Consider the following 13,699-nt stretch of genomic DNA (forward strand, 5'->3'; position numbering starts at 1 on the left):
GATGCCAGAATGTTATCGTTTTGTACTGGCTCCCTAACGTTTGAAGGACAGTAAACTGGCCCTTTGTTTAGAAAGTATGGAGACCCCTGCTATAGCGCATGCCATGCCCCCTCTACAAGAGTCTTTTAATCTAGAAATGGCAGGCCAAGGGGTCTCAATCTACCCCATATCCTATAGAATTTATCAGAAATACCCATATGGGCATAAATATATTTTACCATCTGGCCCATTTTGTTGTTCGTTTGTTGCTTCGACTATGTAAACCAATCATACATCCTTAAAGGTGCTGGTAAACATTTTTTTAAAATGTTGGTCTATAAAATAAAATGTAAGGGCGAAAATATATAAATAAATATATATATATATATATATCTCCTGCTCCTCTTGAAGTCTTTACTTTTAAATTTTTTTCTTTTCTTTTTCTACACTCCTGGTGCCCAACCTGTAGCCTGAGGGCCACATGCAGCCGTTTGGTATGTGATGTGTGGCACTTGGACCTCGGCAGTCTGAGGGAACATTTATTGGGGTAATAGCATTGATCTCTGCTAGCCTCATGTAACCTCTTCCCAGTTTAGTATTGTCTTCTGCAGCCTCTTCCCACCAACAATATATCCTGTCCTCACTCTCTGATATACGACGGCTGAATGTCGCTGGTGGCTAAAAGGGCGTACAGGTATATCCCCTTTAAGAAGTGGCGCTGCGGGTGTGCGCCGCCTCCTTCTCCGTGACCGCGGGTCCCGTGGTCTCTGTCTGCCGGGTGCCTGCGATTGTGTCATGGAGAGGTAGAACGAGGAGATGCTTTTGTAAACAAAGCATTTACCCGTTCTGCCTAGTAACAAGACAGAGATCACTGCTCTCTGTCATTGGGAGCGGTGATCGCTGCCATGTGTGTTGTAGGCACCCCTCACAGTTATAATTAATCCCTAGGACACACTTAACCCCTTGATCGCCCCCTAGTGGTTAACCCCTTCCCTGCCAATGTCATTTACACAGTAATCAATGCATTTTTATAACACTGATCGTTGTATAAATGACAGTGGTCCCAAATTAGTGTCAAAAACGTCCGATGTGTCTGCCATAATGTCACAGTCCCGATAAAAATTGCAGATTGCCGCCATTATAAATAAAAATGCCATAAAACTATCCCCTATTTCAGGCATATGCAATTAGCGGACCTCCAGCTGTTTCAAAACTACAAGTCCCATCATGCCTCTGACTCTGGGTGTCATGCTGGCGGTCAGTCTTGCTATGCCTCATGGGAATTGTAGTTCTGCAGCTGCAGGTCCGCTAATTGCATATCCCTGCCCTATTTTGTAGATGCTATAACTTTTGTGCAAACCAATCAATATACGCTTACTGTGATTTTTTTATTTTTTTTTACCAAAAATATGTAGAAGAGTACATATCGGTCTAAACTTAGGAAAAAGAATTGTGTTTTTATATATTTTTGGGGGATGTATATTTATTATTATTTTTTTAACGCAAAAAATAAAAAACGCAGCGATGATCAAATACCACCAAAAGAAAGCGCTATTTGTGGGGGGCCATCAATTTTGTTTGGGTACAACGTCGCATGACCACGCAATTGTCAGTTAAAGTGGCACAGTGCAAAATCGCAAAAAGTGCTCTGGTCAGAAGGGGGGGGGGGGTGGGAATCCTTCTGGGGCTGAAGTGGTTAACATATTGCTATCACAAAGGGGGGAAAAGAGGACGTCAATTTTGTTTAAGTGAAACGTCGCACGGCCGCGCAATTGTTAGTTGCAGTGCTGAATAGCAAAAAAGTGCTCTGGTCGGGAAGGGGGGGGGGGGGGGGGTAAACTCTTCCGGGGCTGAAGTGGTTAAAGTGGAATGTCAAGTTAAGTCCCCCTTGTCCGCTTCCTTCCTAAAGCCTGTATCTGAGTTTTACAGGTTTTTTTTGAGCGGTGGTTGGGGGTGGGAGGTACTGATTTATTGGTACCCGCTCCCACTTTCACAATCCTTGGCAAGGCATTGTCTTGCCCCCTCCCGCATCCTCCTGGGATATGTCACTTGTCCCAGGAGGCTGCAGGACCATTAACAGCACTGGGAAACCAGCACCAGGAAGCTGCAGCCAGCCCCTGGATGGTGGCACCGGCAACCTGGTAAGAAGAACTGGCTGTGGGAAGACCGCGTTGGACCCCAGGCTCTGGTAAGTAGCTGATTTTTAAAAGACGGCAGTTATAGTATATTTTTAGCTACAAATCCTCTAATTAAAAAATAAAACGGTAAAGTTAGCCCAATTTTTTTTCTTTAGATTGTTTAAGATGATAATACCCCGAGAAGATTGATACCCAAGGTGTCACGCTTCAAAATTGCGCCCGCTCATGGAATGGTGACAAACTTTTACCATTAAAAATCGCCATAGGTGATGTTTAAAAAAATTCTACAGTTTGTATGGTTTGAGTTGCAGAGGAGGTCTAGGGCTAGAATTATTGCTCTCGCTCTACCGATCGCGGCGATACCTCACATGTGTGGTTTGAACACAGTTTTCAGATACGGGCGCTACTCACGTTTGCTTCTGCACACGAGCTCGGCGGGACAGTGCACGTTTAACTGATTAAGGACCACCTCCTGCACATTTACATCGGCAGAATGGCACCACTGGGCACAAGCACGTACAGGTACGTTGCTCTTTAAGTGCCCAGCCATGGGCACAGCTAATTGCGATTTTATTTTTTTCCCCAAAAAAATGTGTAAAAGAATACGTAGTGCCGAATCGCAAAAAGGGGCCTGGTCCTTTGGCTGCAAATTGGTCCGGGGCTTAAGTGATTAAAAAAAAAAAAAAGTTTTTTCTTTTACTTTTGATTTTTACATAAAAATAAAAAAAAAACCCTTATAATAGAAAAAAAAAAGCATGACAGGATCTCCTAAATATGAGATCACGTATGCATAGTTACATAGCTACATAGTAAGGTTGAATAAAGACACCAGTCCATCCAGTTCCTCCTTCCTCTGGTATTTGATCACCCCTGTGGTTTTTATTTTTTGCACTATAAACAAAAATAGAGAGACAATTTTTAAAAAAATTCAATATTTTTTTCTTCTTGCTACAATAAATATCCCCAATAAACTGAGGGAAAAAAATGTTTTTTTATATATTTTTTGGGGATATTTATTATAGCAAAAAGAAAAAAATATTGCATTTTTTAAAAAATTGTCTCTCTATTTTTGTTTATAGTGCAAAAAATAAAAACCACAGGGGTGATCAAATACCACCAAAAGAAAGCTCTATTTGTGGAAAGAAAAGGCGCCAATTTTGTTTGGGAGCCACATCACACAACCGCGCAATTGTCAGTTAAATCGACGCAGTGCCGAATCGCAAAAAGGGGCCTGGTCCTTTGGCTGCAAATTGGTCCGGGGCTTAAGTGATTAAAAAAAAAAAAGTTTTTTTCTTTTACTTTTGATTTTTACATAAAAATAAAAAAACCCCTTATAATAGAAAAAAAAAGCATGACAGGATCTCCTAAATATGAGATCACGTATGCATAGTTACATAGCTACATAGTAAGGTTGAATAAAGACACCAGTCCATCCAGTTCAACCTGAGTGTCTACAATTGTCCCCATCGCTGTACATTGCACACTCGCATCGGTCCCTACCCTCAAGGAGCCCACAATCCAAGGTCCCCATTTATATACTAGGGCCAATTTTGGACAAAAGCAAATTAACCTACCTGCATGTCTTTGGAGTGTGGAAGGAAACCGGAGTACCTGGAGGAAACCCACGCAGGCACAGGGAGAACATGCAAACTCCAGGCAGGTAGTGTCGTGGTTGGGATTCAAACCAGCGACCCTTCTTACTGCTAGGTGAGAGTGCTAACCAGTACACCACTGTGCCGCCACAGTGCGTTCGCTTCCGCACGTGAGCTTGTTGAGATGGAGCGCAGTAAGTGGGCTTAAGAGCCATATAGCAATATGGTGTGACCAAATCCCCATATTTTTTTGATAATGTTTTTTGAAAATGTCTAGGGGTTTTAAATAAGCCTTGCTGGAGGTAAATGTCTTTTATTTTTAATTTTTTTGTTGCATGCGTGCGCTGTAATATTTTTTTCTGTTGTTTGGTCTTATGGCTGCACCATCTTTAATGCATCTTTTAGGGTGTGCCCCCCAAATATCTTGCTCGTTGAGATGGGGTGCGTTTAAAAAAAAAAAAGAAAATTCCTATTTATTTTACCTTTTTATTTTTACACATTTTTACACAAAATAAATTGTCACTTTTATTCCTATTACAAGGAATGTAAACAACCATTGTAATAGAAAAAAAGCATGACAGGACCTCTTAAATATGAGATATGGGGGTCAAAAAGACCTCACATCTCATATTTACACTAAAATGCAATAAAAAAAGAAAAAAAAATTATTAAAAAAAAAATACAAAAAAACGTTTTGACGTCGCTTCCGCCCTGCATCGTTATGGAGACGGATGGTTGGACATCTTCCCCCTCACTATTCTCCATGCCTAGCAAGGGTAAAGATCCGATCACCTCCGCCGCTGCCGACGGCTCCGGTAAGCGGCGGAGGAAATCAGAGCATGGCGGGGTGGCCCCCCTCTCCCACTGCCGATAAAAGTGATCCTGCGGCGAATACGCCGCAGAGACCACTTTTATCTGAAACTGCTCACTAAAGAGGAGGATACCGGGGTTGTGGCAGCTAGCTTACGCGTTTTGACCTTTGGCATTAGTCCTAGCAGTGTCTCATGGAGCTTGTGGAGCGGAGGTTGTCTAGCCCTGCCCTGATCTATAGTTTTTCTTGGGACATTAAACGGTAATTGGTGACAAGTGATAAAAGTGATGATATAGAAAAATGAGCAAATGATTTGACTTTGGAGGCGCTTTTTTTTCTTCTTCTGAATAATGTGAAGAAACTGTATAAATACTTTTATCTTAAATTGGCTGACTACACAGGAAACCTAAATCTCAATTAACGGTCTTATTTTCTCCTTTTCTTCCAGAGATCCATCCGGTCATTTGCTAATGATGACCGCCATGTCATGGCAAAACACTCCACCATATACCCGTCTCCGGAGGAGCTGGAGGCTGTCCAGAACATGGTGTCCACAGTGGAATGTGCGCTAAAGCAGGTCTCCGATTGGATGGATGAACACAGTAAAAGCGAGACCGTGGAAAACGACCAGCAAGAAAAACAAGAAGACACTGAAGAAAATACCTCCAAGTAAGAATTAGGATTGATGGTGGCTGATTTTCAAAACCTAAGTGTAGCCAAGATGAAAACAATTTTTTTTAAAAAAAAGCAGAAAAACCAGCAAAAGGAACATAACTTACAATCAGTAGGATGTCTCCCTTGTGCTGATTCCTCTTTAGGTTAAATCCTCCTACATCCATTCCCTCCATCACTGCTACTGTAATATCTGGTGCTTCTTGGAATCCATCTGCCCTTAGCTCAGGCAGGAGGGTGTGCTTAGCTGAGAAAGCTCCTCCTCCCATTAAGACCCTTGGGATGCATGGGCTGAAAGCAGAAAAATTGGTCATCAACGTATTGTTGTGTATGGGGCTGCATAGTTGCAGACCAGTCAAGGTGCCCATTCTGACCTGTGTCCACAGCCAAAAGTGCCTATAATGGGCAAGTGAGTATCATAACTGGACCACAGAGCACTGGAAGAAAGGGGCCTGCTCTGATGAATTCAAGAAAGTTTGAGGAACACGAGTTTGAGGTGTTGACTTGGCTGGTAAATTCTCCAGATCTCAATTCAGTTGAGCATCTGTGAGATGTGCTGGAAAAAGTGCCTACAAAGGGCACATGAGGTTCAGAACTGGACCACGGAGCAATGGAAGAAAGAGGTCTGGTCTTGTGTAACTCAAACTATTCTTGAATTCATAACAATAAATTTGAGGTGTTGACTTGCTTTCCAAATGCTACAGCTCTCACTTCTGTTGAGCATCTGTAAGATGTGCTGGAAAAAAAGTGCCTTCAATGGGCACGTGAGCCTCAGAACTGGAGCACGACGCAAAGGAAGAAGGTGGCCTGCTCTGAATTCAAAAAAGTTTCAGGTGTTGACTCGGCTTGTAAATTCTCCAGATCTCAATTCAGTTGAGCATCTCTGAAATGTGCTGGGAAAAAAGTACCTACAATAGGCACTTGAGCAATTAGAACTGGACCATGGAGCAATGAAAGAAGGTGTCCTGGTCTGATGAATACAAGAATGGTTTGAGGAACACGACGTCACGTTTGAGGTGTTGACTTGACTTCCAAATTCTACAGATCTCAATCCAGTCGGGCAGCTGTTGTGCTGGTAAAAAGCTCAAACAATGGGACCATGAGCATCAGAAATGGAGCAATGGAAGAAGGTGTCCTGGTTGGAGTTGTCACGTTTTCTATTACATCATAGTTAGTAAGGTTGAATAAAGACACCAGTCCTATCCAGTTCAACCTGAGTGAGTGTCTACAATTATCCCTATCCCTGTACATTGCACACTCACATCAGTCCCTACCCTCAAGGAGCCCACAATCCAAGGTTCCCATTCATATATCATATACTAGGGCCAATTTTGGACAGAAGCCAATTAACCTACCTGCATGTCTTTGGAGTGTGGGAGGAAACCGGAGTACCCAGAGGAAACCCACGCAAGCACAGGGAGAACATGCAAACTTAGCTGGGGAAGAGATGGCACCAGGATGCGGTATAGGAAAGAAGACAAGCCAGATGAAGTCGGTGTGATGTTTTGCAGGAAAGTTTGAATCCTGCCATTTATGTGAATGTTACTTGACAAGGAGCAATGGAAGCTCATGGAGCAATGGAAGAAGGTGGCCTGGTCTGATGAATTCAAGAACGGTTTGAGGAACACAACGAGTTTGGGGTGTTGACTTCTCTTCCAAATTCTCCAGGTCTCAATTTAGTCGAGCATCTGTGTGATGTGCTGGAAAAAAAGTGGCGTCGATGGGCATGTGAGCCTCAGAACTGGAGCACGGAGCAATGGAAGAAGGTGGCCTGCTCTGATGAATTCAAGAATGGTTTGAGGAACACGACAAGTTCGAGGTATTGACTTGGCTTCCAAATTCTCCAGATCTCAATCCAGTCGAGCAGCTGTTGTGCTGGTAAAAAGCACCAACAATGGGCCCATGAGCATCAGAACTGGAGCACAGAGCAATGGAAGGAGGTGTCCTGGTCTGAGGAGTCACGTTTCCTATTACATCATGTGGGTGGCCAGTTGTATGTGCGCCACTTAGCTTGGGAAGAGATGGCACCAGGATGACGTATAGGAAAGAAGACAAGCTGACAAAATCGATGTGATGCTTTACAGGGAAAGTTTGAATCCTGCCATTTATGTGGCTGTTACTTGACAAGTACCACCTACCTGAACATTGTTGGTGAAAAAGTACAACCCTTCATGGAAATGAAATTCGCTGATGGCAGTGACCTCTTTCAGTGGGATAATGCCGGCTGGCCACACTGCAAAAATGGTTTGAAAAACACAATTTGGGGGGTGTTGAATTTGGCCTCTTAATTCTCCAGCTCTCAATCCAAGCAAGCATCTGTGGGATGTGCTGGAAAAACAAGTGCGAACCGTGGAGGCCCCACCTCCCAACTTGGAGGACCTAAAGGATCTACTTGTGGGGGCTTGGTACCAGATCCCACAGCGTACCTTCAGAGGTCTTAGTGGAGTCAATGCCTTGATGGGTCGGGACCTGTTTTGGGAGCAAATCATTCATAATGTTATGGCTGATCCGTGTATTTTGTATTCAAGGCAATAACGTTGTAGTTCAAGGTAGTTTCAGCTTCACTCATTATTGTTCAATATGTATAGCAACTTTTCAGGGCTTTCAAAATAAGCGGTTGTATACCCGCACGTCAAAAAAAACACTGCAAGGCAAAGGCATAATGAGCAAGTCGAATCCAAAAGTATCGGGACGCATGCCTTTACACGCACTTTAATGGCACCAGTCTTAGTCCGTAGGGTTCAAGATTGAGTTGGCCCACCCTCTGCAGCTATAAAAGCTTCAACTCTCCTGGGGAAGGCCATCCACAAGGTTTAAGAGTGTGTCTATGGGAATGTTTGACCATTCTTCCAGAAGGGCATTTGGGAGGTCAGGCACTGATGGACGAGAAGTCCTGGCTCACAGTCTCCCCTCTAATTCATCCCAAAGGTGTTCTATCAAGGTCAGGACTCTGTGCAGGCCAGTCACGTTCCTCCACCCCAAATGCACTGGTCCAAATCGGGGACCAAAAACCTTGTGGATATTGTGTCCTGTGATTAGGAAATATACATTGATTGGCTCTTCTGCATAGATCTCGTTGCAAATGGCACAGTCCTTGCTGTCAGATCATCCTGCAGGTATAAACTGAACGAAAAGGTTATGGGAAAACCCCAAATTACGGGACCTATAGCCACAAATTTTCAGTAGGAAGAAGAAAGGTGCTCCTTTGTTGCTGTCAGTGGGAGGAATAGTGCCCCATTATTGGTGTCAGTGGGAGGAATAGTGCCCTATTATTGGTGTCAGTGGGAGGAATAGTGCCCCATCGGTGACAGTGGGAGGAATAGCGTCCCGTCATTGGTGTCAGTGGGAAGAATGGTGCCCTATCATTGTTATCGGTGGAAAAAATGGTGGCTCATCATTGGGGTTTATGGGATGAATAGTGCCTCAAGGGTCAGATAAAGGCACGCAAAAGGCTGTAGTTTGGAGACCGCTGACATGGATCACACTGAGGAGAATGTAGACGTCTGGTGTAATTTCCTTGCTGAGCCCAAGAAGGAGCCGTATGTACTATTAAATAATATAAAAAAAATGAAATATTATATATTACTAATTTAGCACATAATACAAAAATAGGAAAGTTTAATAGAGAACACACAAAAATAATCTTGTTTCCACAATGCCTTTTATGATTTAAAGATCTACTATATATTTATTTGGAAGTTGTGTTTTTTTTTAACCTTTTTACCTTTTCTCAAGCTGTCAAAAACGCATTTTTTTGCTTTTGGCTGTGAAAAGTGATTTTGAATCCTCAGTTGCATTAAATAATAGCGTTGCAGCTTTCCTGTAGAGTACAGAAGTTCCAGTGAACAGCTTCTTTCTTTTCAAATCCTCCACTAAATGGACTGGGAATTCTTATGAAAAAAAGGCATTGTAGGTAGACCGGCCTTTGATGTCCCATAAAGAAATCTACATTTCTTGTGCAAGTCATTTATGTTTGTGTCTGAAAAGTTTGGATTACCATGAATTTTTTATTTTATATCTGGTAACGCTTTTAATCCTGAAGGCTTTAATGAAGACTCAACGAATTGTAAAGCAAGCGCATGCGTGATCATCGATAAAGTGTCAAGCACTTTGGATGAATTAAGTTCTAGAGTACATGTGCCAAACACAAGGCCTGAGAGTCCAGGGGGCGCGCCACCAGCAGAGTCCAGGGGGCGAGCTATGTACAGAGTATAGAGTTCAGGGGTGCGCTTCGCCCTCAGGCCTTGTGTTTGGCACATGTACTCTAGACTCTGGACTCTGCTGGTGGCGTGCCCCCTGGACTCTGCTGGTGGCGTGCCCCCTGGACTCTGCTGGTGGCGCGCCCCCTGGACTCTGCTGGTGGCGCGCCCCCTGGACTCTGCTGGTGGTGCTGGACTCTGCTGGTGGCGCGCCTTCAGGTAATTGGTTATTGGCAAAGATTTTGAGGACATGGCCCCTGGGCGAACCCTTCTCCCTAGAACCCTACCCCACTGGACACAGGCTGAATATTCATAGGCCCTGGGTTATTTGCTGGTACCTTCAAGTGATTGGATATTGGTGAAGCTTTTGAGGACATACCCTCTGGGCATCCCCCTATAACCCTACCCCACTTTGTCTTAGATTTTTGCTAGTGTTTCAACTCCTCCTCACTTTCTACTTTTTCTACTACCATGATTAAAGTGGTGCATCTTGTTTGGTGCAACCTTGGTGAAACCTTGGTAGCCGTACCTGGGACCCCTATGCCACAGGACAGTCTGGAATAGTGTTTCAGGCACTAGATCCTGCAAGGGCACTCAGCTCAGCACTTTGAGCAAATCATGTAGTTAGCCTCAGGGTGCTATAGAGTTCCAGGGCCATGGCCGATCCTTATGGAACCCAAACCCTGAAGACTCCTTTGTAGTAATGTCCAGCAAATGCCATGATGGGTGTAGCCTGAAATGAAACCTAAATTCGACCTCTTTTCTTAAATCGTACAGGACACAGGATGGATATTCATAGCGGTCCAGGGCATTGCTACATCCCTATGGAACCCAAAGCCTGAAGACCCCTTCGTAGGTAGGCCCACCATAATGGGTGAAGCCTGGAACCTCCTGTTATACATTTTTTATCCTGTGTTCAAAATTCCCTATTTTTGTTACTGTTTTTCGGTTTTCCTAGAATGTATGCGGGAGCAGTACTACTGTTATGAATTCTTTGTTGCCTGCATTATTAATTCATCATAACTTTCATATGTTCTTTGAAATATTCATACAATGTAATTCTAAAGACACCAGTAAAGGATAATAACCAGGGCATGCCTCGAGGATTGTAAATCCCAGCTGCACATTGTTGAAACTGACAACCTGCTCCATGACGGTGAAGGTGACTTGGTAGAGACCACGGAAGAATGCCTTTATTGTACTTAAGCTTGCACATGTTTAGTGTTTGTAGGCCGGTTTGAAAGCCGTATCGCTCTCCACTGATCCTGGTGTCAGATTCTCAAGAACTACTGACATTTTGTGGATGCGTGCCATGTCCTCCAAATGCCAAATTGGAGATGTTATTCGGGAACCTAAGGACTTGATAATCAATCTCTTAAGCTCTTCTCGGGTTAAGTGAAATAGACCTGTGAAGGTCCAGTTCCTGCAAAGAAATGCGGTTCTACAACTACCTTTTTATCTAGTGGAAAATCAGGGCCTATATTTCATGTCCCGGTATGACTGAGGGAGCAGCAAAAATAGACTGGTTGTCATTGCTGCAGGATAAAGCCGCTCCTCCATATCTAGCTTGTATAATTGATATCTCCCGGGACTGCCGCTGCACTCCTACCAGGAAATGTTCTGTTTAACCCTTGAAGGACGGGGCCAACAACCTATATTTTATTGATCCTATTGCCATCCAAGAGATTAATTTATATTATCCGCTATAAGCTACAATGTCTTTCTTGTTTCAGTGATGCAAAAATTACTGAAAATTTTGCGAAAATGGCTGAATACTGAAAGAGATATAATAAATATTGTTTATACAAATACATTTCGTCCTAGCACCTGGGCTGCCACCTAAGTACTCCACACCTCCCCACCACACATGTACAGTGAGGGGAAAAAGTATTGGATCCCCCTGCTGATTTTGTACGTTTGCCAACTGACAAAAAAACGATCAGTCTATAATTTTAATGGTTGGTTTATTATAACAGTGAGAGACAGAACAACAAAAATATCCAGAAAAACGCATTTCAAAAAAGTTATAAATTGATTTGCATTTTAATGAGTGATAAAGTATTTGATCCCCTATCAATAAAAGAGATTTCTGGCTCCCAGGTGTCTTCTATACCGGTAACAAGCTGAGATTAGGCGCACTCTCTTAAAGGGAGTCTAAAAGACACCTGTCCACTGACGCAATCGGATTCCAATCTCTCCACCATGGTCATGACCAAAGAGCTGTCCAAGGATGTCAGGGACGAGATTGGAATGGGCTACATTCTGGGCTACAAGAACTGTCACAACAGTTGGTGCAATTATTTGCAAATGGAAGAAACACAAAATAACTCAATCTCCCTCGGTCTGGGGCTCCATGCAAGATCTCACCTCGTGGAGTTTCAATAATCATGAGAACGAGGAATCGGCCCAGGAAGAATCATGATCTCATGGCAGCTGAGACCATAGTCACCAAGAAAACAATTGGTAAACACACTACACCGTGAAGGGCTGAAATCATGCAGTGTCCACCAGGTCCCACTGCTCAAGAAAGCACATGTACAGGACCGTCTGAAGTTTGCTAATGAACATCTGATTGATTCAGAGGAGAACTGAGTGAAAATGTTATGGTCAGAGATGAGCAAAATCAAGCTCTTTGGCATCAACCCAACTTGCCGTGTTTGGAGGAGGAGGCATGCTGCCTATGACCTCAAGAACACCATCCCCTCCATAAAACATAGAGGTAGAAACAACATTCTTGGGGGGGGGGGGGGTTTCTGCTAAGGGGACAGGGCAACTTTACTGCATCAAAGAGATGATGGACGGGGCCATGTACCATCAAATCTTGGGTGAGAACCTCCTTCCCTCAACCAGGGCATTAAAAATTGGTTGTGGATGGGTATTACAGCATGAAAATGACCCAAAACACAGCCAGGGCAACAAGGGAGTGGCTCAAGAAGGTCCTGGAGTGGCCTAGCCATCCCATAGAAAATATGTGGAGGGAGCTAAAGGACCGAGTTGCCAAAGTCAGCCTCGAAACCTTATTGACTTGGAGAGGATCTGCAAAGAGGAGTGGGGCAAAATCCCTCCTGAGATGTGTGCAAACCTGGTGGCCAACTACAAGAAACTTCTGACCTCTGTGATTGCCAACAAGGGTTTTGCCAGCAAGTACTAAGTCATGTTTTGCAAGGCGATCAAATACGTATTTCACTCCATTAAAATGCAAATCAATTTATAACTTTTTTGAAATGAGTTTTTCTGGATATTTTTGTTGTTCTGGCTCACTGGCAAAATAAACAGACCATTAAAATTATAGACTCATCATTTCTTTGTTAGTAGGCAAACGTACAAAATCAACAGCCGATCAAATATTCTTTTCCCTCACTGTATCCCAGGCTCTGCTTGCCCACCTGCGGGCCCGGTACCGGCAGGGTAGGGAGGATAGTGGACACATATATCTGCTCTTTTCTCCTTCTTGTTGTTTACCCAGAAGTGATGTGTGGTGTTGCTTCCATCTCCCCATTGACCGTTTCCCCGGCCATCAAGGCCAGTAAAGACAGTAAAGCAGTGCGATCTGCATTGCAATACATTCAATGAAGCACAGGGGAGACATGAGGAGACGGACATCCATCCATGTCTCCATGCTTTTTTTGCTGACAAAAACACTTTGAAAAACAACCCCCTAGCATTTCTAGCCGTTGCCATCTTAAGTAAGTGCAGATGATTCATGAAGCATTTAGTTCCTGGAATCCATATTTCACTAGCTCAGGCATGCAGGCAGGAGGGTTCCGAAAACCCCCTTCTCTCATGTAGACTCCTGGGATGAATAACATAATTTTGGCCAAGGCCAGAAACAAGTGAATATAATATACTTTATTGCCAAAAGTATTGGGACACACTCCAAATCATTGGGATCAGGTGTTCCAATCACGGCCACAGAGTGTACAAAAGCAAGCACCTAGGCTTGCAGACGGCCTCTACAAACATTTGTGAAAGAATGGGTCGCTCTCAGGAGCTCAGTAAATTTAAGCGTGGTACCGTGATAGGTTGCCCACTGTGCAATAAGTCCATCTATGAAATTCCCTTGTTACAAAATGTTCCACGGTCAGTGGTATTATAACAGAGTGGAAGCAACTGAGAACAGCAGCAACTTGGCCAAGAAGTGGGGGTCAGCACATACTGAAGGGCACAGTGTGCAGAAGTCGCCAACTGTCTGCAGAGTCAATGGCTACAGACCTCCAAACTTCGTGTGGCCTTCAGATTAGAACAACAGTGCATAGACCCTCATGGAATGGGTTTCCATAGTCGAGCAGCTGCATCCAAGCCTTACTT

General features: G+C 43.7%; 1 protein-coding gene across 3 annotated transcripts in view; it reads left to right on the forward strand.

Annotated features, from left to right (window-relative positions):
- Positions 1–13,699, forward strand: part of STRBP (spermatid perinuclear RNA binding protein) — a 253,102-nt gene that overhangs the window by 107,210 nt on the left and 132,193 nt on the right. For all 3 annotated transcript variants that reach the window (XM_077469361.1, XM_077469441.1, XM_077469524.1), the window contains one exon: positions 4,969–5,189. In XM_077469361.1, the coding sequence (XP_077325487.1) occupies positions 4,969–5,189 (221 nt within the window). The remainder of the gene's footprint in view (positions 1–4,968; positions 5,190–13,699) is intronic.

This window comes from Lithobates pipiens, unplaced genomic scaffold (genome assembly GCF_037356315.1).
Source record: "Lithobates pipiens isolate NorthernLeopardFrog02 unplaced genomic scaffold, aLitPip1_a1.2 Scaffold_1, whole genome shotgun sequence".
In the NCBI taxonomy this organism is placed as follows: domain Eukaryota; kingdom Metazoa; phylum Chordata; class Amphibia; order Anura; family Ranidae; genus Lithobates; species Lithobates pipiens.